Source organism: Tigriopus californicus, chromosome 1 (assembly GCF_007210705.1).
Source record: "Tigriopus californicus strain San Diego chromosome 1, Tcal_SD_v2.1, whole genome shotgun sequence".
Lineage (NCBI taxonomy): Eukaryota > Metazoa > Arthropoda > Copepoda > Harpacticoida > Harpacticidae > Tigriopus > Tigriopus californicus.
The window spans coordinates 12,245,192-12,257,052 of record NC_081440.1 but is presented as its reverse complement, the minus strand read 5'-3'; the positions used below and the strand labels follow the sequence as shown (position 1 = coordinate 12,257,052).

The 11,861-nt window shown below is 39.5% G+C and overlaps 1 protein-coding gene across 1 annotated transcript; it reads left to right on the top strand.

Annotated features, from left to right (window-relative positions):
* The first annotated feature begins 250 nt into the window (after positions 1-250).
* Positions 251-9,985, top strand: LOC131893163 (uncharacterized). The gene is made up of 3 exons (XM_059243158.1): positions 251-334; positions 8,702-8,768; positions 9,231-9,985. The coding sequence occupies exons 2-3, from the start codon at positions 8,704-8,706 to the stop codon at positions 9,688-9,690; spliced, it is 525 nt and encodes a 174-aa protein (XP_059099141.1). The 5' UTR covers positions 251-334; positions 8,702-8,703; the 3' UTR covers positions 9,691-9,985.
* Positions 9,986-11,861: the final 1,876 nt, after the last annotated feature.

The following is an 11,861-nucleotide window of genomic DNA, read 5'->3' as shown; positions in this document are numbered from 1 at the left end:
TAACTTTGGTTTTGTTCCGCCTCTTTTCGTGATGAAATAGAAGGAAAGGTGAAATGAAGGGAATGGTACCCAGAGGAACAAAAGAAATGGAACACATTTCTTGACTTCATCATAATTTTGTGAAAGCTAGAAAAGAATCGCCTCATTCAGAGTTTTTCTCGGGGTTTGCGTCACTAATGGATTGAAGAAGGAGTTGCTCTTTCTCATCTTGGTATTACTCTTCTGCCTACTAGTCCACTACGTACTACCTTCAGTATATAAGAACCCAAGAATGGGACAAATCCTTGTCAGTGGAATTTTGGAGGACCTCGAGGAATCAGGAGAAAGTTTGAAGGTGGGTGGAATCACGCAATACTTTTGAAACTTATGGTTCACATTATCAATGGAAAGCTCTTGTTACGTCGTATCATTAAGGATTAAATATTAATGAAAAAGCTCACCGAAAATGGGCTTGATTGGCATTACAGGTTTAATCTTAGCAAGCACGTGCAGAAATTGAACTTACGTGTAAATAATAACATGGCAATGCAATCAAAGTCAGAACTAAATGATTTGATTGATTTAGATATTGATGTCACAGAAGCTCCGACGTATGCTTGACAAACTATTCGTTGTAAAATACAATTACACTTTCAATTGCACTATGGAGCTCTTGGAAAAAGAAGTTATGTTTGTAAAAACAGTTATAATTTTTGCTTGTATCTTTTTACCTTTTCATGGATCTCGTCTCTGTATTTATTCCCTGCAACCACTATTTGAAATCAATTGTTGTCTTTAAAATGAGCAAAGAAAAACGACATATTTTCGACCAATGGATCTTTATAGCAGCTCCCCACATTCATCCTCATAATCAAGGGTTGGATAAAGATGCAATTTTGGAGCCAAAATTGAAGTCACTTTTGCTGAGATTATTATTTGGTAATTGAATCAGCCCCAACAGCCCCCACCCATTTTACAACAAGAGTTTACTTTGCCCTGACTGCAAGGAAAAAATTCTTGACGAATCCCTTCTTAAGCGTGGATCCACGGAATTTTCTTCCGCCGTTAGCTCATCTCAAAAATGTTCTCCTTCAAAAAATTGGTATGAATAGGAAAATTGCTTGGGTCTAATAATAGACATTTCTATTTCTTATTTTAATCGTTACTCTATGGTTTGTGCATGATTTTTCGTGGGGTGTTTGTTTTTCCCTTCATGAATGTTTTTTGGCCAATGAAGATTTCGTTTTTCCAATTACTTTTTCTTTGATAGTTTTCCCTCAGTCTATGATGCCATTTTACAAATTGTGTTATGCAGTAGCTTTGAAAGTATACAATAAATTATAACAAAAGAATAAAAAACCGAAGGTATCATCAAAAATATTTCCATATTGCCCAGCTATTCAACAAATGATGCCCGAAATTATATTTTCAGCATCCTAGAAGAAATTGGGTTCAAATTACATTTTTATCAAAATTTCTAAATGTAAGATCTTAATTGACCGCGTGCTTTGTTGTTCTGATCGGTTTGGGTTTGGGCTAAGAAATCGATGTGTGACGCATTTCTTGCTGCAATTTTCTTCTTATACTTCAAATCTTTAATTGATTTCACGAAATGGAATTCCCTGTCGATGTTGAAAGATTAAACAAAGTTAAAGTTGGCAAAAGCATTGGTCCATAAGTAGGTGACAAATCGTCTTATAAAAGAGGTTCTAAGTCAGACAGCGGAATGGCTAAAGCGTAGATTCATTGTCAGGAAGAAGGTACTTTTGCAGCCTATGCATACAAGGTGCGTGCTCATCAAAATTAGAGTTCACGGCTTTCGTTTAACTTTTGTCATGGATGTGCATAAATTCAAATTGGCTCACGAAGTGCTCCTAACTTTATCAAATTCTTTCAATGGCTTTGAAATTTAACAAAAAGGCGCCAAACCAGTACATAATAATTGGTTTAAAGAAATTCATTAAGGACTTCTCAATAATCTAAAGCCACAATCTAGTCAAGAGTGTTTGGGTTTGTTTGGCTTCCTTATCCGGAAAACAGTTCCTTGTTCCGTACATCTGTTGGATTTAAGTCAGTCCTAAATCTTAAAAGTAACATTTTTTCTTGGCTGTCATCATAATTGCAAAACTTCCCATGTTTACGTACTCCATGGTTAGACAGTAGTGTTTAGTGATGGGATCAAATCAAATTTCAAATTTAAGCTTGCCAGAAAACGGGGAAAGTGAAAGCACTTAACTTTTTTTTCGGTAACGCAAAAACTTAAGCCCTGGTTTGACCGAAGAAAAATCAGGGTTACTTTTTGAGGCTAACTAACGGGTTTCGGACATTGCACCAGTAATGTTATAGGCCATTACAAGTGTAAATTGGTAACCCCACTCGCAATTTCGCGTGATTTTTAATTTGATCCCCATCAGTAGTAGTGATGTATTTTGAGTAGTGATGCTTTTTAGCGTCAAGGACCTCGATTAGGGCTCCACTACGTTTAAATGAGTAATAAAACGTGGCCCTGCCGTTCTAGGTCTTGAGACCAGGGCTGCTTTAAAACTTCATTTCTCTACCCTTTTTCGTTTGGATTAGGAACCGTACCAGATAAACAGCTGATTTTCCGGTTCGAAATGCTTAGGCAAGCTCTGACAGGTTCGTCTGTTTGCTAGTACCAGTGCCAGTGATGCAAATATGGGGCTTCCAATACAGTTTTTGATTGGCTGACCTTAATTTTACGGTACTATGAGGAAAGGTCAGCTTCTATAAACTAGTTTGAAGTGCCAAATTTGCATCACTGATTCTGGCAGGCAAGTTTGTTTGCTGGTACCGGGTAGTGATGGGATCAAATGAAATTTCAAACTCAAGCTTGCCAGAAATCGTGGAAAGTGAAAGCACTTATCCTTTTTTTTTGGTAACACAAAAACTTAACGCCTGGTTTGAGGGAAGAAAAATCAGGGTTACTTTTTGAGGCTAACTAACAGGTTTCGGACATTCCATCAGCATTGTCATAGTTCATTGAAAACGTAAATTGGCTCCAGTGTCTTTCTACTCGCAACCTTCCTTGATGATTAATTTGATCCCCATCAGTAGTACTGGGAGCTTGGCTAAACGTCCGAATTAGGCAGGTTGTGCTTTTCTTGAAGGTTTAGAGCGTTTTCGGAAAATCTAAGGGACATTATTTAAGAGTGATTTGCAAAATATTTTTTTGGCCAATTTATCCTTTCAGAAGATAGTTATCCCATCTCAGCAATGCTATTTCATCAATCAAAATGCAAGGTCTGTTTTCCTCTTATGGTTCCAGTGTTTAGGTTTCAGATGAATTTTTCTGTTCTTCAGGTGAAATCAGGTATAAACAAGCTGACAAAATGAAAGTGTGAATTTTCTAGTTATCTAAGATTTGTGAAAGACGGACAAATCATTCTTGTGCTCAATACTAGTTCGTCATTTTTCTGTCGAAATTATAACAACGGTTTGAAATATCAATCTCAGCACTATTAAGAGAAAGATTTGCAGGTTACTTACAGCAAAGTTACAAATTCACTGAACACTTGTATGAATATGTATTTTATGGTAAACATTAACAAAGATTCATATTCTTTTGGTAAGCAAAGTTTCTTGCAAGTCCTTTGGGTCGTTTCCACTCAGCGTTTGATGTCAGCATTTTTAATGGGCATAGCCTCCAGCCATGACAAAAATATTGAACGAATATGAGAGGTTGATAGTCCCTGACTTAAAGATGTGCTCAGAACACATCGAAAGCTTCTCCGATCGTTACTCTTGGGTACAAATCATAGTCGAAAATTAAGTACGTGGGGGGCTGACATCCTCGTGTTTCTTATTTCCCTATTCACTTCTTGCGAATTGGACATAAATTGATAAATCATTAAAATGGACATTTGTGATGTGTAATTTTACATTGGTGAAACATTTCCTATATTTCTAGTTACTATCTGACAGGTAATTAATGTATTAATTCAATAAGCAATTGTCAAAATGCCAATTGTAATCAGAAACTGTGTTTACTTTTACTGTCTCTTTTTCGTATTAGAATAACCAACTTTCAGTCCAGTGGGCTCATATTGACAAAGTCGAATTCTCAATACAAGAAAAAGCAACAGTACCAGTTTTTCCCACGCGATTTTGAACTCAGATCGATTCCCATTTCCAAGCCGACTATTATTATGAATGCGGATCTTTATTTTCTCATGCTTGAGTGACAAAAAACAACTCTCATCTTGGCCAATATTGAGAATGGATCAACGAAAGTTACGTCAATGCCATGTTCATGAAAAGTAACAAAACTAGATTCGTACATATCGGCTTCTCTTAAAAAAAATTAAACGACGAAGCGAACGCTATTGATCTTTGTCAAGGTCATGAACCAGGTCAGGTTTGTTACCTTGGTTGTTTTGGGTTTTGCCGTTGAATTTTAGTGGGTATTGAAAAAGTATGTCCAAAAACTTGAAGTCACATTGGAATGGGCCGAGATTTACAATTTCAATGCCCCTTGTCTAGGAGTGATAGGATCTCACTTCTAGCCCCTAAGGCCAGAAGTTCTCCACTCCATTGGGCGGACACCTTGATTGGGAATGGATAGGGGACTCCTTAGGAGTGAACTAGAGATCTATTGGCAAACATTACAATAAGGGTACAGTTCTTTAATATATTGAAGGCATGAATCGGATGGTTAGATTTTCAAGACCAAGAGCAAATATCAGTAAACTTAGAGCATGATACTCTATATACTCACCTATGGTGATTTGAGTGGTAACCACAATAAACCAATGGTGTAACAGGTGTAACCCTTTGCCACATTGGAGGGTTGCTACTAGAGCTACTAGAACTTTTACCCGAATTTGGAGAAATTGGCCGGATTGGAGTCTTTTTGAAACGAAACGGGACTCATAGTAATGTTCTTTTCCTTTTGTCTTTGGATTTCTTCATAAAACGGGCCTAAGTCCGTCACGAGTTGACCTTGTAAGATGCACGCTCTCAAGGAAAAAAGATAGTTTTGCAAAATTAGAATAAGTTTTCGTGAGCCCGGCCCCAGCAAATCATCTACAGGACTAGAGCATAACACGAATTGATTCGATATTAATGTGTGATTTGAAATGATTTGCCTTTGAATGATGGTGACTAATAACCTTTAATCAAATTTCAAAAGGTTAGATCTTCGCACTTGTTTTTCATCTTGAACCATTGGTGAATGAGAAATCGATCAATATTTATCCCAGATATTTTTTGGCCGTATGTACCCCTCCAGCGTGATATAAGTAGTTCCAAGTTGATAATTGACATGCCTTGAAATGGCATGAGACCCAAGATTTTTTCAAAGAACACATGAGATGGCTCTTGAAGAACATGCATGCACTCTGTCTGTTCTTTAGGACCAACTCTCAAAGTAACATTTTCGAGGAAAATCTATTGAAATGACTTGGTAGAGTTGAGCAGCTCAACCTGGCTCATTCAATTTATGACTGAAGTTTCAGACATTTATGATGGGATTAGAACACTTTGACCATCACATGGCCACAGAATCCCACAGACCATGAAGGCGCTCAGCGCTCTATGAATCTCTCCTGCCATTCAAGAAATCCGCACCTCGGATTAATTTGTCAGCTGGGTTTTCAATGATATTTCAGTCATGCGCAAATCTGTCGTCCAAAACAGGCCATTCACCCATTAGCGCCTTGAAGATATTCCGTACAGCTTCACCTATACGATGTACCATGGTGGCTTGGCTTTTTATTAGTCGAGACACTGTCTCAACTGAATAAGCCTTTGGAATGTGATACTGTACTGGAAACGTGCTCTTTCCCGTAGTCCTAAAGAGAGCATTTTCGGTTTAAAAGAAAAGAAGTCATTAGGGACTGCATGCTATTTGGTGCCTGAAGCCCCACATATTTTAGTTGACTTCTTGTTCTCTCTCAATTGGACTTATTCGTGACTGTTGTTCTTCTCGCATTCTCGCTTCTCACACTCGTCTTTGTGGTCTCTCCAAATCCGCGAATCCCTGTGGAGTTCTTGACGAAGAGACACGTCTCGTCCCTTGACTCGTGAAAGATTTGAGACTTTTTAATGAAATAGGGTGCTTTCGTAGTAGCAATCTCAGATTGGATAATTTGAACAAATCTCGTGTTTAGGATTGATTCATGAGTTTTTTTATCTATCTTTGAACCATCAAAAAGCTGTACTTGAGTGGATGCTTCACAAAGTTCATGTTAAGTGAAGAGCTAAATCATTCTCTGCTCGAAGTTAGAATATCTTAGTAACTTTGACGAAACAATTGGGAGTTATAGTTTGTGTATTGATTAATAGTCTAACTTGTAATTTTTTTTACCCCGCCCAATATTAAAAAAAACATTGGCACTAGCTTTCAAAAAGAGACAAAACGCTAGGTACATTCGACTTTGATGTTTTTGCTTGTTTGTAAATTGGTTGTAAAATGTTCACGCTCTCAAAGATGCCAGACACGTTTTTATGAGCGGGGGATAAGGGTTAAGTCTAGATTTTCCAGACCTATTTCTAGTTTCATTTTCCATTGCCATAACAGTACCATTTCATATTCACATCAGCCCGTTTTTGAAAATTATGCGACGTTTTTGTGCCAAACCATGGAAGAACTATTTGTCTGCTTTGTCAATTTTTCACACAACGATCCTCTAAAGTCGGAAAGAAGAGGCGAATTGTCGCCTCATCTGCAAGAATAGAAGATTCATCATCAGACAACCATCACGGCCATTACTAGTCCTTCTATAGCCATCCAAACAACCACTATGGTTGCTTGAGCTACATACTACAGCTACTACCACCACCACCACCACCACCACCACCACCACCAATATATGGTACTCAGCGAGACCGAAATGTGCTTCAACTCAAATCCACATCATCTTTACCTCGGAAACGGTTCTTCCGAGACGTGAGAAAAAATTCAGATAATTTTGCACAAAACCGACTCTGATTGCTGTCATGCATGTGTGTGAGTGAGTTGTGTTTTTGGAGGCCTGAAAATCAATTGTGCTCTCTCTGTCTCTCGATTTTTCCTGTTCGTGGTGTTCTATCCCATTGGAGGAGAGCGCCATGAAAGTTTGGACAATGACAATCGTGTCATTCCCAAATTGAGACATTGTGGATATCATTTGTCGAGCTTAACTCGCCGCACAAGACAGTTCTGTAGGTGCTCTTCTGTTGTCTTCAAGCTCTCCGCCGAGCCAGCAATCTCAGTCAGATATTGGCCATGAGGGTGTTCACATCGTTACTCGGAGCTCTCTTTCTGGCCGAGCTCTCTTTTTGTAGCGCCTGTGATGATGCTATTCGAGAGAAATATTGCCATCTCTCGACATCGGCATCATGTGCCAAATGCGAGTTGGGCCCTAGGTGCCCTATAAACGGGCCTAGGTCGATTATCGATGGGTCGATCATAATTCGAGGTCTGAAGGAGACCCCTAATCAGCGATTCCTTTTGGACATCTTGGACCAGAGGCGCATTTCCCAATCGTTTTCCTCTTGTACTCCATTATTCCAATGGGACGAGGATCTGGCCATAGTAGCTCAAGCTTGGGCCGATCAATGAGCTATGGTTGAATATGATGAAGACCAAGTGGGTCCAAAAAGGCCTAAGAAGCTTCACCATGATATGCGAGAACAACGACTTACATCCGTGGAACATCGATTCGACAGTGATCCTGGTATTGCCCAATCTGTTCATTGGACCCGGACATCCAAAGCCGACCTCGACCCCAAACTCATCATTGATCTTGTCAATTCCGAGATCCAAACTGAAGAGGGTCTCATCGATGGACTTTTCACTAGCTCATCTGAGGAAGCTGGTCCGCTCATCACTTTTGCTCAAGCCACTCATGTCGGATGTGGTTGGATCCAGTTCCCATCCGATCATGCGGGAGAGTTTGAAAACTTTCTGGTCTGTAATTATGGAATGGGCATGGTTCAAGAGACCACTTGTGCCAATGGCACCAACATCAACCCCAATAACCAGACCTCCTACATTACATACTTCAGTGCTCCCTCCCAAGTGATCGAGGACGTAAAGGCTTGTCTAAAGGCTGTGAAATGTCGCCGACGTCAATTAGATTTCAGTCCTGATTCGGAAAAGTGCAACAATAAAGTAGAGAATTGCTTGACCGCCAAATCAGGATTGAGGTTTATCAAGCCCGCCAAATTGAAACAGATTGCCCGATCTGGAAGCTCTCCGATTGAAATTGAGGCTTCGAAATGTAAGATCGACACCATTCTGTGTCTTTTGAATTCCACACTTGCTTGTGAAGACCGCATAAGGCGTTGTTTACCCCTTTTGGATCTGCTCAATCCGGATTCGGATCGAAATCCAGAGATCAAAGAGTGTCAATGTAGCAATCTCATTTTGTCGGATGGCACTCACGGAGATTGCTCGCAAAAGGATGCAGTGACTGGGAAAAAGTTTTGATATGTTCAAGAAAGTCCGTGTGTGACTCTTGGTGGTTCCCAAGTGATCGAGGTCTCTGAACCAGACATGAAGCTCAATGATTTAGTCCACAAAAGCTTTGATTTGTGCGATAATAATGATGGAGATGGTGATAATAATAACGATGATGATGAAGATGAAGAGGATACTACGCTTACCAATGAAATACAAATCTGATCATGACTAAAATTAAACTTTGAATCAGCCAATGTCGAAGGAAAGAGGGTTCAATACATTCAATGTACGATACAACACGATATATTTATTTTTCAGCCATGCCATGGAGTGGTTTTTTTACAGGGTGTTCAATCATCGGACTCCTTGCCGTCTTTGTCTCAGTGTAAGTATCTACGTAGATGCAAAACACTCCTTGGGGATGTTAATCTCTCTACCTCGACCTCTAAGTGAGGAAAGATACTGCAAACATATTCAAAAGCATATTTTTCTTCAATTTCTTATCGTGCGTTTCAAAAAATGATGAATCAGATCTACACACATCAATTATGAGTTTTATATCCGATCATGAATGTTGGATTGCTAATGGATTACAATTTCAAGAATCGTCAAATAACCATTCAATCAATTTAATGTGAAAAAACAATGATTCACTTGTCAAAGCAAATCACAGACTATTTCAATCAAACATTACTTCATAAAAACCAAGCCAGCGAAGAGTCATTAGCTTCTGCGCAACATTATAACGACACAAAACAAAATACACCAAACAAAAAAGAAAAGCCAGCTTTTCCCAAAGAGGGGTTGCGTGAGAATATCCTGCAACATTGCGTGATCTTCGTTCCAGGAACTCCGAATCCCCTGCTCAAGAGACCCTCGACTTGAAAGACAACGAATCCAACCTGAATCCCTTATTGGTGAATCACGTCTTGCGGGTCAAAAAACCTTGCAAATCTAACCTCGACATAGACATGAACCTCGATGCTCCGAAAATACCTCGATCTAAACGATACGCTTATGATGAGGGTATGGAGGAATCCGACAATCTGTCTCCTTGGAACGCTGTCTTTCCCCGGCGAGGTAGTCGGAATGATGCTCTTCGGCACGCCCTCAGGATCAAACGCGTCAATGACATGTTTAGCAAACACGCCCTCCGGGTGCGCAAGGCCTCCTCTCGCGCCCGAGGGTATGCTCTTCGAGTTAGGAGAGGGGACACTATTGACCCAAGCGTCGACGATTACACTGACTTCATGGAACCTACTTTCCGAGGACAAACCATGACATCAGACCTTCTTGGCTCTAACTAATGGACAAGATAAAGTTATAATGATATAAGATTAATACTACATGTACAAAGTCAACTAACATAATACATCATATTTATTCATATTCGTCACTCTTTGGTTGGTGGAGGAAGATGAAGTTGTTCTTTCATGAATGAAAAAATAGGCGAAAGAATGTGCCAAGCTTTCAAAGTGGGACATTAGTTCCTGACTGATTAAAATGTGAAATGTTCAGAATGGATAGTATAATTTGACTAAGTTCTGTTGCTCTGGGGAGAAGCTGTAAAGAGTTTGAAATATAAATCATGCCAAAAAGTGACGGTGAGCGACAGTGGTATTTATTCGATTTTCCAGTTGATTATGAAATGAAAATGATTTATTGGCTCTGTATCCGCTGAATAAATAGGAGGTGTATAAAAGGGTTTAGATTAAAAGTCGGAAATGAAGGGGAACCATAGGTAGGAGGAGAGGAGTAAGACTTCAATCGGCAGAGTGAGACTGTAGGTAATAGTATTGCTGGGTCAAGTCTGGCAAAAGTCGGACTCTTGCGAGTCCTTTAATGGATTCAAGTCCACCTATGAACCCATTTTGATGTTATTAAACTAAATTAGGCTAGCGCAATTACCTTTCAAGTTTTTGCATTTTACATGGTCAAACCATGAAGGACTTAGGCCGTTTCATAGAAATCAAATGAAACAGGAAGAAAGTTCAATATTACGAGCCTGGGCAATTCCTCCAAATTCGAGTAAAAGACTCGAGTGTACCCGGGCTCTAGCCCGGACTCGTCCCAGAACCGGTAGGTATCTACGAGGTGCCTACAGAACCAAAATGCTTACTTTGCATATCTTTTGAAATATGGTGGGGCCAATTTTGAGCAGATTTGGCTAAATTTTGTTCTGTTGTTGTTGACCATGATCAAATATTTTTCATTTCGCCCAAGCATGTTGATGCCACCCGTGTCAAGTTCAGAGTGATGTTATTTTCGACCTCACAAAGGCAGAAAGAACGCCAAGGACATTAAATATCTTCTAGACTACACGTGTCTACCAAGTTAGTCACTAAATACTCATGCCATTTTAGACATAAACAAAAATGGTCTAGAATCTTTGTGGCCTGAACTTATTGGATTGTATAATCCAGCTATACTAGGCCCGTGATGGCGTGAAGAAAAGTTAAACAAAATGAAAATAACTCAATTATGGCCACTCTTAACGAAAAACTGAAATGACCTAAAACTACTCGAAATAGGCCATGCCATAATTCCATTTTGGCAACTTAATCTGTTACACCAATATACATGAATAAAATATGGTGGGAATGCATCTTGATCTGAAAGGCATCTGGTACCCTCAAAGCTGTTCACGGAGGAGTGAACCACTGGAATATGGACAGGGAGGCCAAGGTTGAAAATAAGCAATTGCGATTCGAGTCATTTTTTTCAAATTTCAATTCATTCGAACGATTGAATCAAAAGTTAAAAAACGAGTACATAAAAGGATACAGAATGAATGAGTGGTAATGAATTACCCACAACAAGGCTAGCTCATCCCCGTCCATATTCCAGTAGTTCATGGCGCGGCACACGTTTTCGGAAGAGATTAAGAATAAATTCCGAAAGAATGACTGGACTTGAATCTAAATACAAATGGTCATGAGAAGAGAAAAAATCTTCCATGAATTCCCTTCAAAAGTTCTTTGTCTGATTTCTCGGGGAGGAGCCACAACCTAGTACAGCAATATCACATTTCCAATGGTTGGTCTGAAGTGAAGTTTTCTTAAGTGTACTTGAAATCATTGACCTTTGGCCTCAAAGATCCGTTTACAGTAAGCCGGATTACTTTTAATTTTCTTAGCACATGACAATCACGACGGTTCTAGGTATTAGATAGTCTCTAGTATTAGATAAACCCTTGTTTAGTTTTGAACGAGATCTAGACCGTTCCCTGCGAACAATACCTGACCAGCCCTACGTTCAGGAGGCCTTAAAGTGGTAGGTGCAAATCGTTGACAAACCAATTTTGTTACAAAACATGACGTGACTTGCTGCGAAATCATTCCCAAGTCTCTGGTTTAAAACCCGTAAAACTGAATAAAAAATGGCGGAAGCAGGACAGACAAGACTTGTTAACTTTCTTCGAGCCTCATTTTGACGAACTTAATGCAAACAGCATTAGATGGATAGCTTTTTTCCTATC